Below are 27481 nucleotides of genomic sequence, written 5' to 3' on the forward strand. Positions count from 1 at the left end.
ATAGTAATCACTTATGATCTTTGGTATTTTTATGGTATCAGTTGTTATGTCTCTTCTTTAATTTATCATTTTATTTATGTGTTGTCTTTTTTTGTTGTTAGTCTATCTAAAGTTTGTCAGTTCTGTTTTTCTTTCCAAAGAACAAATTCTTAGTTTTGTTAATCTCCATCGTGTTTTTATTTTTCTATTGTATCCTCTATTTCATTTATTTCTGCTGTAATCTTTATGATTTCCTTTATTCTTCTAACTTTGGGCCTAGTTTGTTCTTTCATAATTCTTTAAGGTGTGAAGCTAGGTTGTTTACTTGAGATCTTTCTTTTTTCTTGATGTAGGCATTCATCACTATAAATTTTCCTCTTAAAACTGCTTTTGCTGCACCCAGTAAGTTTGGTATGTTGTATTCCCATTTTTGTTGTCTCATAATAGTTTTTGTTTTCCATTTTGATTTCTTTCTTGATCCAGGAGTATATCCAGGAGTGTGTTGTTTAATTTCCATGTATTTGTGAGTTTTGTACTGTTCTTATTATTGATTTTTAGTTTCATTTCATTGTGGTTGAAAGATACTTGATATAATGTGTACTTTCTTGAATATTTTGAATTTTTTTTTTTTTTTTTTTATGGTTGAGTGTATGATCTATCCTAGAAAATATTCTGTGTATTCCAGAAGAATATTCTGTTGCTATTCGGTGGAACATTCTATGTATGTCTGAGAAATCCACTTGGCTTGTAGTGTTATTCATATCCACTGTTTCCTCATTGTTTCTGTCTGGATGGTCTCTCCCTTGTTGAGAATGGAGTATTGAAGTCCCCAGTTAATATTATATTGCTGTCTATTTCTTTTGGTTCTGTTAGTATATGATTTATATATTTAGGTGCTCCAGTGGATACATGATATATTTATAATTGTTATCTCTTCTTGATAGTTTGACCCCTTTATCTTTATATAATGACCTTCTTTGTCTTTTCTGACCATTTTTAATTTAAAGTGTTTTTTATGGTGTAGGTATAGCTATCCTGTTTTTTGGTTAATGTTTGCTTGAAATATCTTTCTCCATCTCTTCACTCTTAGTCTGTGTGTGGCTTTAAAGCTAAAGTGAGTCTCTTGTAGGCAGCATACCATTGTATCTTTTTTTTAAATTCATTTTGCCAGTTTCTGTCTTTTGATTGGAAAATTTAATTCATTTACTTTTAAAGTAACTACTGATAGATAAAGATTTATTATTTACATTTTGTCAGTTGCTTTCTGACTTTTTTATAGATTCTGTGTTCCTCCTTTTCTTCTTGTGTTGTTTGATGAGAATCATCTTTCTGGTTATCTGTCCTACCTTTAGTCTTGACCTATCAATTTTGGGAGCAGGATTTATTTTTCTCCATGTCTTATTAACTCTCCAAAGTCATTAAGCAGATGTTCTTTGAATGTTGTTCAGTTTTTGAGCTAGATGATTGATCTGAATTAATTTACTTTATTGAAAGCTACTGAATTGAATATTTAGGCCACAAAATATTTTATCATTTCATTTTTTATTACCTTAAAAACTAAGAGAAGTTAATTTTGAATCTTTTGCAATTTTGTATTATTGGGTTTTCTAATGTCCTTTTTTTTTTTTATGGTGAACATAGTGATGCAAAGACCAACCATGTTGTTTTTTAGATCATTTTATAATTTAACAATTTTAAATATGAAGAAATTATTAAAGTAATTTCTTAAAATTTAACCATTTTCATTCATTTTTTTCATTTAGTATGTTGCTTATATAGTGGCACTGAAGTTAGTAAGCACCTCAATTACAATAAGAGAAAATAGAAATATTCCAGAAATACTGAAAATTCAGATAATTGGTCTTGGAACTCAAGTATCTCAGCGACCAGGAGCACAAGCACTTAAGTAAGTTTTAAAAACATATTATTTCAATTTTTATTTCTAGGTGTGACTTCAAGCCAAAAAAATATAGTATAGTTAGCATAAAAAATTGATTAATAGTAATTCCTCTCTGTTTTTTTTCGTTTAGCATGTGAGTATGGTCATTTTATTTGAGTTTGTTTTGTTATGAAACTATGTGAGAAGCTCATTATTTGTTCTCTTGCTTCTTTCCTTCACAAATATTTCTTGTATACTGTTCAGTTCATGAATTTGTTACTATGAAGGCTATGCATAAGAATAGTAACTTTTTGTTTTCAAGGTGTTTATGGTATAGATGATAAGAGAAGGAATACAGAAAGTTAACGTAAAATCTGTATAATAATTGGATTGGCCAAAAAGTTTGTTTGGGTTTTTCCTTAAGATATTTTGTGCTTCCCAGGTGGTGCTGGGAAAAGTGGTAAAGAGCCTGCCTGCCAGTGCAGCAGACATAAGAGATATGGGTTTGATCCCTGGGTGGGGAAGATCCCCTGGAAGAGGGCAAGGCAACCCAGTCCAGTATTCTTGCCTGGAGAATCCCATGGACAGAGGAGCCTGTCAGGCTGCTGTCCACAGGGTTGCATAGAGTTGGACATGACTGAAGTGACTTAGCATGCATGCATTATGGAAAACTCCAAATGAACTTTTTGGCCAGCTCGGTATTTCAGAGCTCAGAAGTAATAAGGAGCTGCAGTTTTAAATACCTTAGGATTAATGCTGTACAAACTCAGCTGTGGAAGGGAATAACTGGTCTCAAAGAACGGGGACTTAGCTTAACTGATTGGAAGGGCCAGCAGGAGCAGGGATGAGGGAGAACAGCTTTAGGGTCATGTGAAACCGGGAGAAACCGGGAGATGAATCCCATGAATTAAGTGCAGCATGTATTCGTGTGACAGTTCTGCAGTGTTTTGAAGCTAGCCAAAGCGGGTTTTCATGAGGATTAGGAGAACAAAAAAATAAACCAAATCAGGGAAAAAAAAAAATCCCAGACTCCGTGGGTAGTTAAATGCCAGGCTAAGGAGTTTGGACTTCAACTCTGGATGATAGACATGGTCCTGATTCTCAAAGGAGTTTTTTTTAAAGGGAAATTTGTACTTCAAACTGTTATATTGCAAAGGATCTTATTTGTAATACTTCTTTTTTCCTCATTGGATTGTAGAGTGGAAGCAAAATTAGAACACTGGTATATAACAGGTCTGAGACAACAAGATATTATACCATCACTTGTGGCTTCAATTGGCGATACTGCATCATCCTTGCTTAAAATTGAATTTGAAACCAATCCAGAGAGTAGTACTGCTGACCAGACTCTGGTTGTTCAGTCTCAGCCTGTGGAGGTCATCTACGATGCTGTGAGTACAAGGAGAAAGTGAATCTTAATCAAACACATCTTAAGCTTCTGACATACGGTTTCTTGTTTTTCCATTTTCATATTTAATCTTTATTTACCTAGCAGCTCCGTTTAGTGATACTTTTTTCTTGTTTAAAGGGCAGTACGTATTTAGTTTTTTATATTTATTTATTTGGCTGCATTGGGTCTTAGTTGCGGCATGTGGAATCTTGGTTGTGACGTGTGAGCCTGTCTGCTCCGTGGCATGTAGGACCTTAGTTCCCTGACCAGGGATCAAACCAGAGTCCCTGCTATGGAAGGTGGAGTCTTAACCTCTGGACCACCAGGGAAGTCCCAGCAGTTAATTTTGATTTTTAATATACTACAGATTTTTTTTTTTCCCTACTGTAAGGTATACTACCTATGCTTGTGTTACATTTTTAAAAAATGGTAATATATTCTTAAAGAAGTCTATGCTTTTATACCAACTAACTACTCACAAATAATTATATACTGACTTTCTACTCCAGTTTCTTTTGGCTTATTCTCCCTTTCTCCTCAGTGTTTGTAACCAATTTAAGGAACTTTAGGAGCAAATAAAAGAATTTTAGATACTGATCATGTGAGAAAAAAGTGTTGTCATTTCTGTGTTATTGAAACAGCTGGCTCCAGTTCTGTATCTGTAGCTCCGTCTTTATCCAGACTCTCTTAATTCATCCTGAGCTAGCCAAGACGTGGAAGGCTGTGGTTCATTATTCCATCACTGGTTGGTTGGCCCACTTTGTGTTTTAAGGTCTCTGACTTATTTTTACTGTACAGTTATGGAAATAATTTCACAGTGTGGGTCAGAGGCAGAACTTACTGTTTTCTCTGATTTTTAAAAAAAATTTAAATTGTGGTAAAATACATATAATTTACCATCTTAGTCATTTTTTAAGTGTATAGTTCAGAAGTGTTAAGTACATTTGCACTGTTGTACATCCAGTCCCCAGTACTCATTCTTTCTTGCAAAATGTCTGATTTTTAAGTTGAAGTTTTAGATGTAGGTAAGGGCAGAACAGTTTTCTTATTTCCTTTCTAAACTTTAGAGCACAGGGGAATCCAATTGCGGTATACATTCTGCTGGCTAAGACTAGAAGTAATACCCCATTGCTACATGGACATGATACCACCAAACATAGTCAAGGTCACCTTAATGATATGCACACCTTTGTTGCCTTCTCAATAAGCTTAACTGGCCTATTACCTTTTTTCAGGTTCTCTTTCCCTCCAGAAGAAGATGTAGGAGGGTAGCTTATCTTTGGAAGTGCCGTCTCAGTTCAGAGCCAGATTTGATTAGAATTAAACTGTAACTTTAAAATTTATAATATGGAAAATACTGTGTATAACTTGCTTATATTTTCAATGATTTTACAGAAAACCATCAATGCAGTGGTTGAATTCTTTCAGTCAAATAGGGGATTGGATCTTGAGCAAATAACATCAGCTACATTAATGAAGCTGGAGGAAATTAAAGAGAGAACTGCTACAGGTAAAGAATTTGATGCAGAAGCAACATCTCAACTCTCAAAAATTTTTTTCTCTTCTAATGTAAACACTACATTTGAAATAGTGTAGGTAGCTTTTTCTTGAATATACCTGCCAGACTGGGTGAGAAAGAGAATGATGTGGGGCATAGGTGATTCTGTCAGCTGTTCAATTTAGGAACCTGTGCTGCAGAGTAAATTTGAAATGTAAAAGTTCCCTGTCTCAGTTCTTAAGGGACTGTTCACCATGCTGTGTGTGAATCGAGTTTTAAAGATAACATACTTTTGTGCATCATGGCCTCTAAGTTCAAGTTACCCACTATATCTGGTTACTTAACTAAAGTGAAAAGTGGAAGTCGCTTAGTCGTATCTCACTCTTTGTGACCCTGTGAACTATACAGTCCATGGAATTCTCCAGTCCAGAATACTGCACTGGGTAGCCTTTTCCTTCTCCAAGAGATCCTCCCAACCTAGGGATTGAACCCAGGTCTCTTGCATTGCAGGCAGATTCTTTACCAGCTGAGCCACAAGGGAAGCCCAAGAATACTGGAGTGGGTAGCCTATCCCTTCTCCAGGAGTGGGTAGCCTATCCCTTCTCCAGCGGATCTTCCCGATCCAGCAATTGAACCCGGGTCTCCTGCATTGCAGTCGGATTCTTTACCAAGTGAGCTATCAGGGAAGCCCACTTAACTAAAGAAATAATGAATTTTTCAATCTCTGACTGAAATACTAGGTGTGTCAGGTTTATTGTATTATGCAGTGTGATTGTTTCCCATTGATCACATGTAATTTAAACTTACATGCCCAGTGGAGGACCTAATCTGTGAAAAGAACGTCACCAACATACTATTCAAGTGATATTCTTTTTCTCATTAATGATACGATTATATTAATGTATTTAAATTTGGCTGTTTTTCATCATTTCCTTTTCTTCTTGTAGGACTTACACATATTATTGAAACCCGAAAAGTTCTTGATTTAAGGATAAATCTGAAGCCTTCTTATCTAATAGTTCCACAGACCGGTTTCCACCATGAAAAGTCAGATCTTCTCATCTTAGATTTTGGTACCTTTCGGGTAGGTGTGTATACATTTCTGCCTGCCCGTGTTTGCTCAGCTTAGTAGCTAGCTGTCTGACAGTTCGCTGTTTTTCTCTCAAAGTTCACTTAAACTAAACCCAGACTTATTTCTTGTTAAGCATTTTGTCATGCTTAACACAGATTGTGTAGTTTCTATGTATTTTGTGGCTATTCAAAAAAAAAATACCTTACATTTTCTGAAATGGTGGATGATTTGATATTGAAGGCTGGATTAGTGCTGTCTTTTCCTAATTAGAAAGATGCACTTCTAGTTTTCAAGCGTTCCTAGGTTTCTAAAATCCAATTACATAGTTTTCTTTGTTCATTTATATATCTTGAGAATAGAAAATTATGCAAACATGATTATATATTTGTTAAATCACTGACAACAACTATTAGAATAAGAGAACTCCAAGGGCGTGCATGTTGAACCTCCCAGCATTCCAATCTTCTGAGAAAAAGTGAAGATTTCAAAAACTGTTGTCCTGAATTGATCCTTGATTCCTTTCGGCAGAGGGAAAAGGAAGTTGAGATTGGAGCTGAATTCTAATGGCCTAATTATGCATTTATGTAGTGGGGAAAGGAAGGAATAAAACCTTCTTTTTTATGGTGGAGAGTTTAAGATGAATTGTAGGGGAACTTGATCCACAAGTAGTGACGATTCCTGAGAGCCAGGATTTGTTGCATGTTTAGACAGATTGAGAGAGAGTTCTTGTAACTCATCTTGTAATTAATGTCAGCATGCTGAGTCCCTGTTATCCAAACATAATAGAGACGTATGCTCATATGGTATATTCCAAATAAAGTATTTGCTAATAACTATCAGAAACTGGAGCAAAATGTGAATTCATTAAGAGCAATATTTTAATTTTATTTAGGCTTCAAGAAAACAACTTATGTTGATATATAGATTTTTCTGTTAAAAAATTAAGCTTTCTCTCCATTTTAGCTTAACAGTAAAGATCAAGGTTTGCAGAAGACCAGTAATTCATCTCTGGAAGAAATAATGGATAAGGCATATGACAAGTTTGATGTTGAAATAAAAAGTGTGCAGCTACTCTTTGCAAGAGCAGGTAAACTGTTGCTCAGTTTTCAGGACCTTGAAATTATGTTGAATAGCTTTGGTAAATGGATATGTATGTTCGCATGTATATCATCCCTGATGACGTTTTGAACATGTATGCTGCTGGTCACTTAAGAGAACCAAATAGGAGCCCCTCAGTGAAAATCTTTGTCACAATTCCAAATAGAGATGGTGGCTGTTCATCTTCAGGTACTTAGTACTGTTGGTATCTAAGTCCAGTCACTGCCTATTTTTTTTTTAAATATGACGTAAAACTCCCGTAAAACACAAAATAGAAGTTGCATTTAGCTCACGTTCCTCTATCCCAGTGTGTTTGGGATGTCTCAGTGTTGTTTCTCCTTGCTGCCTTCATTTTTAAAATATTTTACTATCAGCCTAGTTTTTATTTTGAGTAGTATTACATTTGATACTTGAGAAGTATGGATATAATCTTTAAAGGTAGTGAACTTATTTTCCAAAAGCTTTGGTGTTTTCTGCTTAAATGAAGATCACTGGTTCTCTATACTTCTTTAGTATCTAGAAGCAATAAATATTTGCAAAATATCCTTGAGTATATATCACTCTGTGGAAGGTCATTGGAGGAAAGGACGTGGCTTCTATGTGCAGAGTATATACAATAGTGGGAGTGCTGAGATTTATTAAAATATAAATACATAATGCTGTACTTAGTCTTATAGATAGAGCCTGAATATTAATTTCTTGAAGAGAAGTACCTGTACAGACCATTAAAGCTGCCTTTTCTTTTGTATATACTTAATAGTAATTGTTTGAATTATAAGCAATAAAAGAAGTTTATTTATTGCCATCAATTAAGATATGTGTAGGGTTCTGTTAATCATTGGAAGTTTGTCTTTACAACCTTCTTATTTGGAAGAGAAGTGACTATTGTTCTTTTCTTGTCGTAAAATCTTGCTTGATAAAACTCATTTTTCCTTTAGAATAATTGCCAGAAACTTCTTTGTTCTTCCCCCTACCCCATTTTCTCCTTTTTCTTTTCCTGCAGCTCCCCAGCCTTGATCTCTAATTCTGGAATCAAAGGCAGTAAATTCCTAGATTGTTTTCTCTGTTAGCTTTAAAATGTAAGATGTTATAAAAAAAATTCTTCAAATAAATATTTAGAATTATTTGTATATCATAGTCTTTGACTTTTGTCAATTAAAAAATATAGGTCATTTAGCTTGTATGTTGAAAGAAGTAAAAGTCAGTATTATTGAATATATTTCTAAATTATTTCTGATCAGTTTTCCATAGAACATCTGATAATCTAAAATAATTATTTAATAAATAAAAATAGTGATTTAAGTAAACATTTTTTTAAGATGAAAACTGGAAGGAGTGTCGATTTCAGCATCCATCTACTATGCATATATTGCAACCCATGGATATTCACGTTGAGTTGGCCAAAGCAATGGTGGAAAAAGACATTAGAATGGCAAGGTAATGTATGAGTTTCCTTTATATTATAAAATCAACAAGGTGAAATAATTCTGCATCAGTTACTGAATTTTAAGAAACCACAGCTAGGTTTCTAAAGGGCACAAAAAATAATGATTATCTTATAGCAGAAATACATTTTTAAGAAAATGTTTATTGGAATTATATATCACCTCTCTTGTTTCAGAAGCATTTGGACTTTCACATCCTGTAAAAGTTGGTTATCCATTTTTTATTTTATTAATTTTTATTGGAGTATGGTTGCTTTACAATGTTGTGTTAGTTTCTACTGTGCAGCAAAGTGAATCAACAGTATGTATACCATGTGTTTTTGGATGGATCAAATTCAAGGTTCTATATTAAAAAAGAATATCTTTAAAAATTACAAGCTGTTTTGATTATGAAGCCATAGAAATCTTGAGAATAAGGGAATGGAAAGTAGAAACTGAATTTTGAATTTAAGTAAATAATTATGATATATTTTTGTTGCGTTTTTAAGAACGGTCTTATTGAAGTCTCATCGACATTCAATAAGCTGCATCTGTTTGAAACGTACTTTTTGATAAGTTTTGATGTAAGTATTTTTCTATGGAACCGTCTCCATGGTCAAGATCATGAACACGCCCATCATCCTCAGAAGTCTTTGTGCTGCTTTGAATTCGCTCCCTCACATCCCTTCCTGCTAGCTTCTCTCCCCTCGGTCTCCAGGAAACATTGATCTGCTTTCTGACACTCCCAGTTTGTTGGAGTTTTCTAGACTTTTATATAAATAAAATCATACAATTTCAGTTCTTTTTTTGACTTCTTTCATTATAATTGATTTGAGATTTATTTGTGTTGGGTGTATCAGTAGTTCATTGGTACTCTTTATCAGTTGGATGTTAAACCAGCCATTCATTACTAGATAAACCTGTTTTAGTAATGTATTATTCTTTTAAAATGTTGGAATTGCTTGCTAAAATTTTGTCATGAAGTTTTAAAACCTTACATCTCTGTTTATGAGGGCTGTTGACCTGTGCCTTAGTTTCTTGTTTTGGCATCAGTGTATCAGGCCTCAGGGAGGGAAGTTGTGTAGAATTGGTGTTTTTTTCCTCCTTAAACATTTGGTAGAATTTGCCAGTGAAACCTCTTGGGCCTGGAGTTTTCTTTCTGGGGGAAGTTTAATACTATGTCAGGTGCTGACAAATGCTATAAAATTAATTAAAGGGAGGTAAGAAGGTAGAGAATGATGGGGTGGGTACTCTTTGATGTTTAGAATGACATATCTTTAACACCAGCAAATAAGTTATATACAGTGTTTTAGGTTTTAAAACATAGACAATTTGTGTTTACAATATCTTCCTAAAAAATAAGTTTTGCTTAAGATAGTTTAGCTGCTTAAGAAGGATACAAAACTTGGCTTACATAGAACTTCCTATTCCCTGACAGTGTTGAGACATTAATGTAATTATATTAAAACATATCCAAGGTAACTTTGACCCCACAAGGTAATCTCCTCTCCACTCCCTTCCCTCTTCCATAGTATAGAGAAGCTGGACCTTGAAACCTTAGAGTTTAATTATGTTTTTAGATTTAAAGTATCCGGAGGGCTTCCTTTGATGCATGTGAGAATTTCTGACCAGAAGATGAAAGATGTGCTATGTTTGATTAACAGTATACCCTTGCCACAGAAATCATCTGCACAGTCTCCAGAGAAACAGGTAAATAGAGATAATAAAAATTCTAAATATCTTTACATCTTTATATATGGTGAGTTTTTTTCATCTTTTTGTGAGCTGTTTTGTTTTTCAGTATTGTTTACAGCCAGTTTCATTTATGTGATATTTTTGGGGGGTTTATTGTAGTTGATTCTGTACACTGAGTAAATAAATAAAGACTAGCCTTTGGTTGCTACTGTTTTGGAGTGATGGTATAAAGTCTCTTGTAGGGAATAACGGAAACAAAGATACATAGATGAAAAGAAAAATGTTCTTCACTTTTAGGAAATGTGTTTTAAGTAAAAGTAGACGTAGAAACCAGACATGGTTGTCTGAGGCCTTACAAATTGCTGAGAAAAGAAAAGACGTGAAAGGCAAAGGAGAAAAGGAAAGATATACCCATTTGAATGCAGCGTTCCAAAGAATAGCAAGAAAGATAAGAAAGCCTTCCTCAGTGATCAGTGCAAAGAAATAGAGGAAACCAATAGAATGGGAAAGACTAGAGATCACTTCAGGAAAATTAGAGATATCAAGGGAAAATTTCATGCAAAATTGGGTGCAATAAAGCACAGAAATGGTATGGACCTAAGAGAAGCAGATCATAAGAAGAAGTGGCAACAATACATAGAAGAACAATATAAAAAAGATCTTCATGACCCAGATAACCACGATGGTGTGATCACTCACCTAGAGCCAGACATCTTGGAAGGTGAAGTCAAGTGGGCCTTAGGAAGCATCACTAGGAACAAAGCTGGTGGAGGTGATGAAATTCCTGTTCAGCTATTTTAAATTGTAAAAGATGATGTTGTGAAAGTGCTGCACTCAGCATGCCAGCAAATTTGGAAAACTCCGCACTGGCCACAGGACTGGAAAAGGTCAGTTTTCATTTCAATCCCAAAGAAAGGTAATGCCAAAGAATGCTCAGACTACTGCACAATTGCACTCATCTCACACTCTAGCAAAGTAATGCTCAAAATTCTCCAAGCCACGCTTCAACAGTACGTGAACCATGAACTTCCAGATGTTCAAGCTAGATTTAGAAAAGGCAGAGGAGCCAGAGATCAAATTGCCAGCATCCATTGGGTCATCAAAAAAGCAAGAGAATTCCAGAAAAACATCTACTTCTGCTTTATTGACTATGCCAGCCTTTGACCGTGCAGATCACAACAAACTGGAAAATTCTGAAAGAGATGGGAATACCATACCACCTGACCTGCCTCCTGAGAAATCTGTATGTAGGTCAAGAAGCAACAGTTAGAACTGGACATGGAACAACAGACTGTTTCCAAATTGGGAAAGGAGTATGTCGAGGCTGTATATTGTCACCCTGCTTGTTTAACTTATATGCAGAGCACATCATGAGAAATGCTAGGCTGGATGAAGCAGAAGCTGGAATCAAGATTTCTGGGAGAAATATCAATAACCTCAGATATGCAGATGACACCACCTTTATGGCAGAAAGTGAAGAAAAACTAAAGAGCCTCTTGATGAAAGTGAAAGAGGAGAGTGAAGAAGTTGGCTTAAAACTCAACATTCAGAAAACTAATATCGTGGCATCTGGTCCCATCACTTCATGGCAAATAGATGAGGAAACAGTGGAAACAGTGACAGACTTTATCTTTTTGCGCTCCAAAATCACTGCAGATGATTGATTGCAGCCATAAAATTAAAAAAAGCTTGCTCCTTGGAAGAAAAGTTACGACCAACCTAGACAGCATATTAAAAAGCAGAGACATTAGTTTACCAACAAAGGTCCAGCTAGTCAAAGCTGTGGTTTTTACAGTAGTCATGAATGTATGTGAGAGTTGGACTATAAAGAAAGCTGAGCACTGAAGAATTGATGCTTTTGAACTGTGGTGTTGGAGAAGACTCTTGAGAGTCCCTTGGACAGCAAGGCGATCCAACCAGTCAATCCTAAAGGAAATGAGTCCTGAATATTCAGTGGAAGGACTGATGGTGAAGCTGAAACTCCAATACTTTGACCACCTGATGAGAACTGACTCATTTGAATAGACCCTGATTCTGGGAAAGATTGAAGGCAGGAGGAGAAGGGGATGACAGAGGATAAGATGGTTGGATGGCATCACCGACTCGATGGACATGAGTTTGAATAAGCTCCAGGAGTTGGTGATGGATAGGGAAGCCTGGTGTACTGCAGTCCACGGGGTCACAAAGAGTTGGACACAACTGAAAGACTGAAGTGAACTGGAGACATAGAAATCTTTAAAATATTGCCAAACATAATGATCATTATAAAGTGTTCATATGTGTTAGACTTAAAAGTCCTAGATCACTTTACTTGGAATTGATCTTTATAACATAAAATATATGTTGGGCTTCCATGTATTTTGAAATGAAGTTTGAGATAGCCAACTAATATTGATACTATTTTCCAGAAACCTTGGAGAAGATGTAGGGTTACTATTGTAACAGACAGCAACTGAATGACACAATAATAAGCAAACTTACCTACTAGTTATACATGATTTTGCCCTTTTAAATGCAAGTGATAGTCTTAATAATAAGTAAACTCCAGCCAACCATTAGTTAGTTGATTGTGAAGTGTGCTTTGTTGGAAGATTTGTGTGCTGTATATGTGTCTTTGCAGCTCTCACTCACTATTACTTTTTAAGTATTTATCTCATTTATGTACATTGGCAAATTAGTATGTTTAGAAAACTTTTTGTATTATTTTCTAGGTATCCTCAATTCCTATTATATCAACTAGAACAAAAGGCCTACTTGGTACGCCTTTGTTGCTGGATGGCATTGAATCAGGTAAGGAGAGTAAAATGTTCTTTATTAAACAAAACCTATCAATTAGTATATTGAAATACAGTTTTGACAAAAGAATTGTGAAAGTGTTGTAGTATTTGACTGGTTTTATTTCTAGTTGTGCTACTAACCAACAGTGAGACTTTAAATCATTTATTTTTATTTATGGCTGAGTTTCTTTGTTTGTATGAAAGTGTTTTTGTGATTGACAGTGTTTAAGATTCTAAATAAGCTCCTTTTTTTTGGCCCTGATCTCTACTTGAGTCTTTTCTTTATCTCTGGTCTAACTGATCTTTTTTGATTTAGAACTGGAATGTAAACTTGATGAAGGCAAGGATAATGTCTGTCCTGGTCACTCTAGTATCCTTAGTGGCTAGAACAGACTGATATGTGATAGATGATATCCAATAAATATTTTATTGAAAAGTGAATGAATAAGCTGAAGTGAAAAGCAATCAGAAATGTTGAAGAAGGAAATAGAAAGGCAATTTGATTTTATATATGATTATCTCATGCCAGGTTGAGTTACTTTGTGGGACTTAGAAAGAAGCTGTATTATGATTCTGAATATGAAGGCTTTGTCTAATAAATGAAGTTTACTTCTGAGCTATTTCGGTTTGAGTGTTTTACGCAGTTTTCGATGGACATTCTCTCAAGTCAGTTTTCTTCCTTTAGAATCTGATGATGAGTATTTTGATGCTGAGGATGGAGACATACAGCCTAGTAAAAGTACGAAAGCGTCAGATGTGAAAAAAGCTCCTGAGGCCCCAAATGAGGAGCTCATTAATCTTCTACTAAAGTTTGAAGTTAAAGAGGTATGTGTATTTGTTTGTCCATAAATATATTCTTGTTACTGCTGTCCTTATAAACAAGTCTCTTGCTAGACCCAAACATTAAATATATTTAAAATATGGTATTCTATCTTCCCTACTGCCACAAACGCATGCATGTGTGTATACACACACATAGACACATAGTTCTAAGGAAATAAAATGTTATTTTGTAAAAACTGATATGTGTGATCTACAGTATATCTGATCTAGGAAAAGCTTGAGACTCTCAATTAGGATTTTCTTTTCTGTAGAAAATTTCTGTGACATATTTACTTCAGTTTTTTCAATTTTTAATCTAAAGAATATAGTTTATTTTCATGCTTATAATTTAGAAAAATGCAAGCAACCTAAAATTGCAGCTGGCTCAGACAGTAAAGCATCTGCCTACAATGCGGGAGACCTGGGTTCAATCCCTGGGTCAGGAAGATCTCCTGGAGAAGGAAATGGCAACCCACTCCGGTATTCTTGCCTGGAAAATCCCATGGATGGAGGAGCCTGGTAGGCTACAGTTCACGGGGTCGCAAAGAGTCAGACATGACTGAGCGACTTCACTCACTCTAAATTTGCAGCATTGTCTTTACAGTCATTAAGTCATGTAATGATAAAAGGAAACATTGACATGGAGCGATGTTCACAGCATATTTTTATTTGGGGAAAAAAAAGAGGTTACAGTTCCAAGGATATAATTCCATTTAGAAATTAAACACGTGCAAACACACCTTTTTAAAATAAATGATAGTGTTCCCCTTTGCATGGTGAGATTATAGTTTTTCATTTTTGTTTTTGCCTCTTTGCTTTTTATGTACTAAGGAATTTTAAATGAAAATCTGTTGCTTTGGAATAAAACAGAAAAGGTATAAAAAGGAGGTGTTTCTTAGTGACTGTTGTATACCTATTATTGGGATTTGTTTGAAGAAAGATGTATTCTCCATGTTCAGCCTTTGAATTACCTGTCTCTCATATTTCCATCTAACATATTAGAAAACCCCTTGACTTTACCTTCATAAGATTCTCAAATGATTTCCCTTCTGTTCCATTGGACTATTGCAGAAGGCTCTTAACTGTCTCCCTGCTTCTATCGTGTACTCTGTTCTCTGCACAGTACCTGGAGTGATCCTTTGATAGGGAAAGTCAGATCATGCTTTGCTCATACCCCGATAGAGGCTTTCCATCTCACTCACAGTAAAGGGCTAAATTCTTCCCATGGCTACAGTGTTTTACATGATCTACAATCACACTATGTGACTTCTTTGGCTTCATCTGCAGTTCTCTTCTGCCTTGTTCATTCTGCTCCAGCCACATTTCATTCATTCCTTCAATAAATATTTATCAATGTCAACAAATACCAGGCATCATTTTAAGTAATAGAGCTACAGCAGTGAGCAGATTTCTTGCCATGTGGAGCTTATGCGTGCTTTTTTTGTTTCTTATATGCACCAGCACATATTCTTTGTGCTTGCTGTTTCCTTTGCCTGGAAAACTCTTCCTGTATGACTTGATTCTTTACTTCCTTCAGAAATGGTAACTTACTAGAAAGGCCTGACCACCCAACATAGGAGAGTAACCTTTGCTTTCCCCTAACGTCCCTAGCAGAGAAGGCAGTGGCACCCCACTCCAGTACTCTTGCCTGGAAAATCCCATGGATGGAGGAGCCTGGTAGGCTCCAGTCCATGGGGTCGCTAAGAGTCGGACACGACTGAGCGACTTCACTTTCACTTTCATGCATTGGAGAAGGAAATGGCAACAACCCACTCCAGTGTTCTTGCCTGGAGAATCCCAGGGACTGGGGAGCCTGGTGGGCTGCCATCTGTGTGGTCGCACAGAGTCGGACATGACTGAAGTGACTTAGTAGCAGCAATGTCCCTAGAGTGTAAGCTTCATGAAGACAAGGACCTTGTCTGTCCTGGTTATTTTGATGTTCTAATTGGCTGACACTCTCTTATACATGGAAGATGAAGCTCAATAAATATTTTTTAAAGTATTAAATTAATGAACTAAAGTGATAAACAATCAAAATCATCTAAGAAAAAATAGTAGTGTCATTTGAAATATTTTTCCCAGTTTGACCTTTTTTTTATGCCATTCCAAATTTTTAAATGTTTATATAGTGAAATTTATCTAATTTTTTTCTTTATATTCTAGTTTTAGGGTGTGTTTAGCATTTTAGTCCCAAAGAAGGGCAATGCCAAAGAATGTCCAAACTACCGCACAGTTGTGCTCGTCTCACATGCTAGTAGGGTAATGCTCAAAACCCTTCAAGCTAGGCTTCAATAGTGTGTGAACCAAGAGCTTCCAAATGTACAAGCTAGATATAGAAAAGGCAGAGGAACCAGAGATCAAATTGCCAACATTTGTTGGATCATAGAAAAAGCAAGGGAATTCCATAAAAATATCTGTTTCTGCTTCATTGACTATGCTAAAGCCTTTGACTGTGTGGATCACAACAAACTGGAAAATTCTTCAGGAGATGGGAATACCAGACCACCTTACCTGGTTCCTGAGAAACCTGTATTCAGGTCAAGAAGCAACATGAACATGGAACAATGGACTGGTTCCAAATCGGGAAAGGAGTACGTCAAGGCTATATGTTGTCACCCTGCTTATTTAACTTATATGCAGAGTACATCATGAGAAATGCTGGGCTGGATGAAGCACAAGCTGGAATCAAGATTGCTGGGAGAAATATTAATAACCTCAGACATGCAGATGACATCACCCTAATGACAGAAAGTAAAGACGAACTAAAGACCTTCTTGATGAAGGTGAAAGAAGAAAGTTAAACACCTGGCTTAAAACTCAGCATTCAGAAAGCTAAGATCATGGCATCTGGTCCCATCACTTCATGGCAAATGGATGGTGGAACAATGGAATCAGCCCATGTTCCTAGGCTCCAAAATCAGTGTAGACAGTAAATGTAGCTATGAAATTAAAAGACGCTTGCTTCTTGGAAGAAAAGCTATGACAAACCTTAACAGTGTATTAAACAAGCAGAAATATCACTTTGCTGACAAAGGTCCATCTAGTCAAAGCTGTGGTTTTTCCAGTAGCCATATGTGGGTGTGAGAGTTGGACCATAAGGAAGGCTAAGTGCCACAGAATTGATGCTTTTGAACTGTGGTGCTGGAGAAGACTCTTGAGAGTCCTTTGGACAGCAAGGAGAACAAACCAGTGAATCCTAAAAGGAATACTCATTTCCTGAATATTCATTGGAATATTCATTTGAAGGACTGATGCTGAAACTGGAGCTCCAGTACTTTGGCCACTTGATGTGAAGAGCTGACTCATTGGAAAAGACCCTGATGCTGTAAAAATTTAGTGCAGAAGGAAAAGGGGGAGACAGGATGAGATGGTTGGATGGCATCATTGCCTCAATAGACATGAGTTTGAGCAAACTCTGGGAGGTAGTGTAGGAAGGGGAAGCCTGGTGTGTTGCAGTCCATGGAGTACAAAGAATTGGATACTACTGAGCAGCTGAACAATAACAAAAATATTTACCCATGATTTTATTTATTATTATATGATTTGAATGCTTTCATTTATTTTTTTATTTTAATTTTCTTTTTTTTTCTTTTATTTTTTAACTTTACAATATTGTATTGGTTTTGCCATATATCAAAATGAATCCACCACAATGCTTTCATTTAAATTACTGATTTATTTGGCATTTTTGGATCTCAGTTGTGTATTGAATTATCTTACAGGACTGTTTTACTGTTTCTGTTTTTCAGTTGACACTCTGATTTTCTTAGATATATGTTTATATCACAGCTGATAATATTAGCTTTTGCTTTTTCCCTGGCATTTGTATTATTCTAGTTACTATGGCTGGCTTATAGGTTTTCCCAACATGTAGTAGTCCAAAACAATTATTTTATCTTGCTAATAGTTTTGTGGGTTGGGAATTCTGGAAGAGCCCATTTAGTAATTTTTGCATGTGGTCTTTCATGTGATCTTGGTCAGATTTGACTGGAGTAGCAGTGACCCGAATGAACACTCAGAGGGCTTCCAGAGATGGCTCAGTCATGAGGCTGGCAGTGGGTACTGGACCTTGACTGGGGCTCAGCTGGGATTGTTGACCACAGCGCCAACTCTTGGCCTCCTGAGCATGGCAGCTTCAGGGTAGTTGAACTTTTTATCTGGCAACTAGCTTCCCCCAGAATGAGAAAGCCTAGGTTGACGTTTCATGGCCTTTTTGACTTTGGAAATCCTTATGGAACTCTGTACTCTATTGATTGAAGCAGTTATAACCCTGCCCAAATTCTAAGGGAGGGGACAAAGACCTCCATCTTTTGATGGATATCAAAGAGCTTGCATGTTTTTAAAAACATATATGTTTTATTTTGTTGGCTAAATATACTGACTGTCATTTCTGCAGTAAATCTGAATAGTAGTGTAATAGTAAACATCCTTGTCTTACTTTTTACATTAATGGTGATGATTCTTTTATCACCAAACATGACTTTTAGTTTTGAGGTATAGGTTTTAGAAAATCGTATTAAGGAAGAATTCATGTAGTTCCATATTTACTAAATTAAAAGAGTAAATCAATAAGGTTATAAAATTTCATCACAATTTCTAGATAGATGTAGTTATATTCTCATAGAGTTTAAGATGATAACATGCAATCATGGTAAATAGCTTGATTGTAATAGAAGAGTATAAGCAAAATTTCTATTATTGTCTTGATGATATATATGAAGAAGGATTTTGTGTTTTTAAGTATGATTCAGAGTACTCTCTTTGGCTATCCTGATTGTTTCAGGTGATTCTGGAATTTACCAAACAACAGAAGGAAGAAGATACAATTCTAGTGTTTAATGTTACTCAGTTAGGAACAGAGGCTACAATGAGAACGTTTGATTTAACTGCAGTGTCTTATTTAAAGAAAATCAGCTTGGATTACCATGAAATTCAAGGTAATAACCATAAAAGTAGAAATAATAGACAATAACAGCTTTATTATCACTTTTGAGTATATGAAACACTTATATTTATTTAGTAATAATTTATAATAAATAATAGCTAGAAGTGTTCTAAGCATCTTATAAATAGTAACTCATTTAACTCTTATAACAATGCTATGAGATAGGCAATGGTATTATCTCTAGCTTTCACAAGAGGAAATGAAGTTGTAAATTGGTTACATAATTTACCCAAGATCACACTGCTAGGTAGTGGCTGAACCATGATTAAAACCCTAGAAATCTGGCCCTAGGGTCTATATTCTTAACTACTACTATGATCTTCTGCCTCAGAGAGTCTGTATAAATCCCCATTATATAGGGTGTATTACTCCCATTTAACAAAGGAAGGTTAAATAGAGAGAGATTAAGTGGCTTATTTAAGATTATGCATTTTATGAATGGCAAAATTTAGAATTTATCTCTGGTCTTATAATATTGAAATCCTTTTTCTTTCAATTCAGTAGTGTTTGTATATCAGAAACAGTATCAGGTTATAAAAATTAAAACGATGGGACATAAAATTAATTCTCTCAGTAGCTTTTATGGTTTATTCATTCCAGGGTACATCTTGTGTACTCACTGGATGTTTGAGGAATGAAGGAATGAATCCACAGTAATTTCCTAGGCTATTATTTCCCTTAGAGAAGATTATTCCAGTGGAAAATTCTAAGCTATCTCATAAACAGGAGTTATAAGACTGCAAATAATAAAAGATGGATAAAACAGTGGATAAATCACGTCTCCCTCCCTGGCTTCCGGAGGCAGTGACTGGTATATCTTCATGAGGTTATAGAGGATATCTGGTAGTACCTGTTAGCAGTTTATTTGAAATACTTTTTTTTTTCTTTTTCTTTAATCCAGGATCTAAAAAGAAGCCACTTCACTTGATTAGCTCTTCTGACAAACCTGGGTTAGATCTTTTAAAAGTGGAGTACATTAAGGTAAGGGTCATAGAATGTTTATGTATTTATTTTAATACTCTAAGCTATCCTCTGGGAGGGAAAAGATGAGAGTAGATTATTAAAGGCAGTTGTTTTGTGCCATGGCTTTGAATCACAGGGATATCTACTGTTTCTCTTTCCATTTGTACACCTTCTTTCTCTTTCACTCAAGTACAGGACTAGGATTTTACAAAGCCAGACTTCTTGTCTACAAAGATGGAAGCCTGGATGAAATAAATCCTCCTGTCTTCTGGGGGACATTCGTCCACCTGCGTTCATTGCTTGTGTAGGTGATATTTGGCTGGGTATCCTACCTCAGAAGGGATGCAGTCAAATTGGATTTGATTGAGTAGAGAACTGCCAGGGTTTGGAAGTGACTCAAAAGTATGTTATATGAAGAATGCTGCAGGAACTGATGGCATTTGGTTTCATTCAAGATTAGTTGATTTGTTTGATCATTCAATAACTATTTATTGAATGTCTTTTGTGTCAGATTCTGTTACGCATTTGGGATACAGAGATGAAAACATTCTCTATTCTTAAGGAATATGTAGACCAGTAGGGAGATAGGTAAGCAATAATTAAAATATAATGTGTTTGATTCTTTAATAAGGAAGAACACAAAGCGCTGTGGGAGTGGGGAGGCAGAGATACTGATCTAGCCAGAAGGCTTCTCACAGGAGGTAAAACTGAATTTATGTATTCCTGAGGGACAGAACTTGAAGCAGTTGGTAATTATGATGGGAGATGGGTTTTTGATTCAGTGTGAAGACCTCATTAAATCAAAGTTTTCTAAAGTTTGGAGTTCTAAGGAAATGAGATTTCTTTTCCTGGAGATATCCTAAAATTGAAGACTTTCTAATGGGATTTAAACATTAGGTAATAGATGTGCTGGGCTTCCCTTGTGACTCAGCTGGTAAAGAATCCTCCTGCAATGCAGGAGACCTCGGTTCAGTCCCTGGGTTGGGAAGATCCCCTGGAGAAAAGAGAGGCTACACACTCCAGTATTCTTGGGCTTCCCTTGTGGCTTAACTGGTAAAGAATCCACCTGCAATGCGGGAGACCTGGGTTCAATCCCTGGGTTGGGAGGATCCCCTGGAGAAGGGAAAGGCTACCCACTCCAGTATTCTGTCCTGGAGAATTCAGTGGACTGGATAGACCATAGGGTTGCAAAGAGTCGGACACCACTGAGTGACTTTCCCTTTCTTTCACCTTCTAATAGATGGGCTAGACTACCTTGAAACCTTCTAGCCTTCATAGTTTATCCTTCTGATCCCTAGCCATTTCCCAAAAGTGAGTGATGCCATGCTCTCCTCTGTTTAAAGGAGGAGGACAAATTTGTACTCTTATAATAAATGGATTTGGATGTAACCTTAAAATAATGATAAAATTAAATATATAATGTATTTAAAAATACAGTTGTAACTGAATATAAATAAATTAATGACTATAAGTAAATGATTTGTTTACTTTGGTCTTAATTCCTTCCTTAGAACATTTTTTTTTTTTTAGGCTGATAAGAATGGACCCAGTTTTCAAACTACCTTTGAAAAAACTGAACAAACATTTAAGGTAAGAAATTCTATCAAAAGACTACATCCTATTTGGAAATAACCTACTCTGGAAGTCTAAGTATCCTTTGAGGAACCATTACAAGTTATAAATTAACCTCATAAATGTCTTTTCATACTCAGTGTTTATGATTCAGGATAATAATGCTCTTATTTTAACTTACTGTATCACATCCAGATTATTTCTAAAGGAGGGAATGCTGTAGATGAGGGAACTTTAATTGACGAAGAACCAACAGGATTCTGAACAAACCAGACAATATCATTTAATGCAGGGCTCAGAAAGAATGTGAAATATAAGGAGAGATGCTGAGTACTCTGGAGCCACACTAAGGTAGTCAAATAGAGGAAGAATTTTGTTTTAGGAAACAATAAAAAGAAAATGAGAGAAATGAGTTTCAGATTTTATCTTGGAGATGTGGAGAATCTATTAAATATTGATTCTTCCTTTTAATAATTTTTATGTCCACTTAGTGTTTTGAAGGAGAAGGCAATGGCAACCCACTCCAGTACTCTTGCCTGGGAAATCCCATGGACGGAGGAGCCTGTAGGCTATAGTTCATGGGGTCGCTAAGAGTCGGACACGACTGAGCGACTTCACTTTCACTTTTCACTTTCATGCATTGGAGAAGGAAATGGCAACCCACTCCAGTGTTCTTGCCTGGAGAATCCCAAGGGCGGTGGAGCCTGGTAGGCTGCCGTCTATGGGGTCACACAGAGTCGGGCACGACTAAAGCGACTTAGCAGCAGTAGCAGTGTTTTGAAGCAATGAAAACAAATTCTTTTGAATAAAAAGTGAGTTTTTTAAAAAAAATTTCACTTTGGGATTTCCCTGATGGTCCAGTGGTTAAGACTCCCTGCTCCCAATGCAGGGGGTTGGGTTTGATCCCTGGTCAGGGAGCTAGATATCCTGCATGCTGCAACTAAGACCTGGTAGAGCCAAATAGATTAAAAAACAATCAATTTGCTTTTAGAAAATCATATATTCTTTAAAGCAGTTTGTTTTCTATTTTAGCTTTTTGGAGTTACTGTTTTAAAAAATATATTTTTTCCTATGAGTTATGTATTCTTTTTTTAATGATAAGATCATAATTGTGGTAGAAGATCAGTGACTGAGTCACTCTTAATTGCGTTTTTTATATTTAAATCTCATGCATATCACATTTGAAATAATTTATTGACATAAGGGTAACACATGATGATTCTGGAGTTTCATGCGCTAATATATATTTTATATAATCATAATAGTCAGTCATTGAAGATTGAGAAAAGCCATGTATATGTGGAATGTTAGAATGACCATTACTGGCAGATTATATACTCTATGATAATTAGGCTTGGGGAGTGGAGTAATTAGGTTATCTTGATCCCCAAAATATACTAAGTGTAATTTATTCTGCATATAGTCCCTATTTAAGGATTGTGGGTTATAAGTCTTCCTTTCCTCTTCCTTCCTTCCAAGCAGTATAAGGCAGTGATGCAAACCTAGTTAGGAGCCTTTTGCATTCATCATATGGAGACTACTGGTACAGCTGGCCTGGGAAAGTAATTTTCTTTCTAAAATATTTCTAGGTGGCTTTTTCATCTTTAAACCTGTTGCTGCATACACAAGCTCTTCTCTCTTCTATTAACTACCTGACAACCATTATTCCATCAGATGGCCAAAACATGAGTGATACCAAGGACATACAGGTTTCTACTGAAAAACAGCAAAAAAATTCAGCTCTGCAGAAGGGTATGAAAAACACGGTTGTTTCTTGTTAGAAAGGGTTTTAGAATTGTAGAGCCAAATGGGGAATCTTAGAGACCATCTAGTTAGTCATTTACATGCCATTTCCCCTCCTTTTGTTCTTTTCTTCAAACTAAGTCATACGTGGGTGCCTGATATCTTAGATAAATGTGATTAATACTGTTTTTTTTTTTTTTTAATGTCTGTTTTTGTTCTTATTTTGTTGTTGATGGGCGATGCCTTTATCAAGGTACTAAGGGAAGAAGACCTGTATTGATTTTGAGCTCTTCTTCCTTTCTTAGTGGCTCCTGAATGGGCTCCATAGAAGACTAATCATATCTAACATTTTGCAGATAAGGAAATCAAGACCCACAGACATGAGGGCCAGGATGCAAGGTTATCAATGAATTGGAAAAGAGCCCAGCTTTTGAACCAGAAAGAACTCAGTTTAGATCCTGACTCTGCTATTTAAACTGTGGGACCATAGGCACATTATTTAGCTTCCTTGAGTTTCAGTGTCCTTATATTTATCTAAATGTTTTCTTGCTTTTACATTATAAAAGTAACACCTCACTATTGCAAATGCAAACTACAGAATATATAAAGCGAAAAAGTGTTTGAAATCTTTAAGAACTTGAGACTTCTGTAATTATTTTAAGCCGAACACTTAATATAGGGAAGAAACCTTCATAGAATATGTAACCCTAGAATCCCACTGTGATAGAATTGCTTTGTTTATTTGCAGTGGTTGTATCCTCTAAAGACAGTGACATGATTCACTTCAGGCTGTTTGCCAAATTGAATGCTTTCTGTGTTGTTGTTTGCGATGAGAAGAACAATATTGCTGAAATCAAGATTCAAGGTAAAAGTTCTCATGATCTTAAAATTCATTGAAAAGATAAGGTTTCTTTTGCAATGCTAAAGCATATTCACAAATGGAAGCCTCTGAGCTTTGAAAACTGGCTTATTTTATGACATAATTGGACTACATACTTTCTTTTTAACTCTTCAAGAGCTGAACCACATATACTGGTGAATTGGACCTTTTTGAGAGTTGTCTCTGGAGAAGGAAATGGCAGCCCTCTCCAGTATTCTAGCCTGGAGAATCTCATGGACAGAGGAGCCTGATGCACTGCAGTCCATGGGGTCACAAAGAGTCAGACACTGCTGAGTAACTGAGCACGCACACACAAGTGTCTCAGAGGTGAAAGGAATACTAATGTCTTTGTAGGGATGCTCCTGATGAGCTGAGCTAAGTGTCAACCCAGAATTCAGTTTAAGGTCTGTGAATATGCTTTAGCTTGGTACAAATACAAAGCAACCTTATGAAGAACAAATCCTAAGAGCCCATTATGTTCTTTTAGGCAAAAGCTGCTAAAATGAGTCTAGATTTTTTCTCTGACTCTATAAGCTCATTGTGATCTGGTAAAGGTAAAGAATGTGTGTAATACAATTCTTGTAGAACTTAAAACCCAGAAAACCAGGCTTTTTCTGTGTTCTTTCTGAACTGGAGTGTATCTACTAATCTGAAGTTGATTCATGAAACTTTTATAGTCTCCATGTAAATGACTGGATATAAGTATAAAGAATTAACTAAAATCCTAAGATAATATGTTTGTACTAGATGTAGTTTCTTCACAAGGTTGAAAGTTCAAATAATTATTTTTTAATGAATTTATATGCTTCATTGTTTATAAAACCAAAAATATCTAATATTGCACTTATCAATTGGGAGTTCAGACATTGCTAAATTTATGAAAATATCACCTACAAAATAAAGTTATGCAATAGAAGAAAAATCTTAAGATCCTATTATGGTATCTATAGAAATTAAAATAATATGCTTCTTTTCAGGTCTTGATTCTTCCCTTTCTCTTCAGTCAAGAAAGCAGTCACTATTTGCCAGATTGGAAAATATTATTGTCACAGATGTTGATCCTAAGACAGTTCATAAAAAAGTAGGTGACAGTAAATCATTAATATTTTTTGGTGAATGAGAGATTTTATTTTAATATATATTTTATTTTTTATAATGGTAATGAAATATATTTTGATAGAAAATGTTTCTATAATGATTATATACACTTTTCAATAGGGATTTTATTTTGTCATTGTCATTGTTCATCCACATTTCTGCTTTTCAGGCTGTGTCAATAATGGGAAATGAAGTCTTTCATTTTAACTTGGATTTGTATCCAGATGCTACTGAGGGGGATTCCTATACTGACATGTCCAAGGTGGATGGTGTGGTATCACTCAATGTTGGCTGTATTCAGATTGTCTATCTCCATAAATTCCTCATGTCACTTCTGGTAAAATCACCATTTATATATAGATTTTTTTGACTTAGAAGTACTTAAGCAAGTCTGATAATTATGATTGCAATCTTAAAACTTTGAATTTAGGATGTGCATTGATTTGATTATTGATATTATTTATGGATTAATGTAGAGGTCAAAACCTCTCTTTAACAGTTGAAATCATTTAATGATTTTTGTCTAGCATTGTCTACAATGGAATTGTTTTTTCTGGAACATAGTGAATCTAAATTCTCAAGTGTAAAAACTATTATAATTTTTTTTCTCTGTTTCTCAGCCATATAACTCTATTTATAATTAGCCATTGTCAGGTAGCTCATGCATATGGATGGATAGTCAGTAATTAGACTTTCCTAACTTTAGAAAAATAGAACTCAACTGAAAGTTACTTATTGGGAAAACATTAGCACATAAATAAAAAGAAGATGGTGTTAGAAATGATGTGCTTATCCTCCTGTTTGAATTTGTCCTTTTACTTTGTGTCTCCAGAACTTCCTGAACAATTTCCAGACAGCGAAAGAGGCTCTGAGTGCAGCTACTGCTCAGGCTGCAGAAAAGGCCGCCACAAGTGTGAAAGATTTTGCCCAGAGGAGCTTTCGTGTTTCCATCAATATTGATTTGAAAGCACCAGTTATAGTCATCCCACAGTCTTCCATTTCCACCAATGCAGTAGTGGTTGATCTTGGGTTAATCAGAGTTCAGAATCAGTTCAGTCTGGTATCTGGTGAAAACTACTCAGACCCTCCAGTGATTGATAGAATGGATGTGCAACTAACAGAACTGAAGCTTTCTAGGTAATGCTCTTTCAATAATTACGTATTCAAGTGTTGTTTAATATTGTCTGTGAAGTTTTATGACTGTTGAAATTCATACTCAACATATTTCTGTTGCACAGAACAGTATCTTAAATCAGTTATCTTAAAATATTTATTAATTTTTTTGGCTGTGTTGGGTCTTAGTTGCATCATGCGGGTTCTTTGTTACGTCATGCGGGATTTTCTTTGGAGTGCGTAGGCTGATTACGGTGCATGGGCTTAGTTGCTCCAAGGCCTGTGGGATCCTGGTTCCCTGACCAGGGATTGACCCGTGTCCCATTGCATGGGTTCATGCAGTGAATCTGCGTTCTTAACCACTGGACCACGAGGGAAGTCCTTTAAATCAACTTTTTATTTTGAAAAATCTCAAGCCTGCAGACAAATTGCAAAAATAGTAGTACTGTGAGTTCACATATAATCCTTCACCTGGATTCACCAATTGTTTGCCTTTGCTTTAATTCTGTATATATACTTAATATTTTAAATTAAAAATTTTATTTTTATTGAGATATAATTGACAGATTATACTAGTTTCAGATATGCAGCGTAGCAATTTGATATTTGTATGTATTGCAAAATGGTCACCACAGTAAGTCTAGTTAACATTTGTCAACACACATATTCCAGAAATTTTTTGTTGTTATTATGAGAACTTTCAAGATCTGCTCTCTTAGCAACTTTCAAATATACGATATAGTGATATTAACTATAGTCACCATCCTATACATTACGTCCCCAAGGTTTATTTCATAACTGGAAGTTAAAACATTTTTTGCTAAACTATTTGAGAATAGATATCTTATCCTTTGCCCCTATATGCTTTAGCATGTGTCTCCTAAGAGCAAGGACTTTAATCCTCTTACATAATCACCACAGTTACCAAATTTAACATTGGTATAATGTATTATCCAGTATGGGTTCTATAGGGCTTCCCCGCTGTCTCAGTGGTAAAGAATCTACCTGTCATGCAGGAGTTGCAGATTCAATCCCTGGGTCAGGAAGATCCCCTGGAGGAGGGCATGACAGCCCACTCCAGTATTCTTGCCTGGGAAATCCCATGGGCAGAGCACATAGCACATGCAATCAATATTCAGATTTTACCAGTTGGTCCAAGAATTTCCCCTTTAGTCCATGGTAACATGTGGCATTAAATTGTATTTTGTACTAGGGAGGGGGATTTCTGTACTGATAGACTATTCTGTAATAGTTCTTTAGCCCTCTTTGTTTTTCATGATGACGACAGTTTTGAAGAGTATAGTCTAGTTGTTTCATGGAATGAGTCTCAGTTTTGTCTGAGTGATTCCTCATGATTTAATTGAGCTTATACATTTTTGGCAGGAGTGCTGTGTAAGTTATGATGTATCTCTTGGGCTCACACCAGAGGACATTTGAAAGTGTGTCCATTCATTTTAAAATCATTTTCTACCCCATCCAAGGATATTTAATTATCTTGAGTAAAAAAGGAATGATTATAAGGCACGTCAAGAA

At 35.7% G+C, this 27481-nt stretch overlaps 1 protein-coding gene across 5 annotated transcripts in view; it reads left to right on the top strand.

The window, feature by feature from the left end:
* The window catches only part of VPS13C (vacuolar protein sorting 13 homolog C), a 181463-nt gene that overhangs the window by 62143 nt on the left and 91839 nt on the right, over positions 1 to 27481 (top strand). For all 5 annotated transcript variants that reach the window (XR_011568837.1, XM_070797480.1, XM_070797481.1 and 2 more), the window contains 17 exons: positions 1743 to 1885; positions 3057 to 3249; positions 4644 to 4758; positions 5694 to 5830; positions 6782 to 6905; positions 8236 to 8353; positions 9921 to 10050; positions 12747 to 12825; positions 13498 to 13637; positions 18418 to 18571; positions 19481 to 19560; positions 21073 to 21132; positions 22704 to 22866; positions 23606 to 23722; positions 24715 to 24818; positions 25005 to 25172; positions 25668 to 25972. Coding sequence is in view for 4 of the 5 variants with exons in the window: in XM_070797480.1 (XP_070653581.1) it covers positions 1743 to 1885; positions 3057 to 3249; positions 4644 to 4758; positions 5694 to 5830; positions 6782 to 6905; positions 8236 to 8353; positions 9921 to 10050; positions 12747 to 12825; positions 13498 to 13637; positions 18418 to 18571; positions 19481 to 19560; positions 21073 to 21132; positions 22704 to 22866; positions 23606 to 23722; positions 24715 to 24818; positions 25005 to 25172; positions 25668 to 25972 (2330 nt within the window). In the remaining variant the exon portion in view is untranslated. The remainder of the gene's footprint in view (positions 1 to 1742; positions 1886 to 3056; positions 3250 to 4643; positions 4759 to 5693; positions 5831 to 6781; positions 6906 to 8235; positions 8354 to 9920; positions 10051 to 12746; positions 12826 to 13497; positions 13638 to 18417; positions 18572 to 19480; positions 19561 to 21072; positions 21133 to 22703; positions 22867 to 23605; positions 23723 to 24714; positions 24819 to 25004; positions 25173 to 25667; positions 25973 to 27481) is intronic.

This window comes from Bos indicus, chromosome 10 (assembly GCF_029378745.1).
Source record: "Bos indicus isolate NIAB-ARS_2022 breed Sahiwal x Tharparkar chromosome 10, NIAB-ARS_B.indTharparkar_mat_pri_1.0, whole genome shotgun sequence".
NCBI lineage: Eukaryota > Metazoa > Chordata > Mammalia > Artiodactyla > Bovidae > Bos > Bos indicus.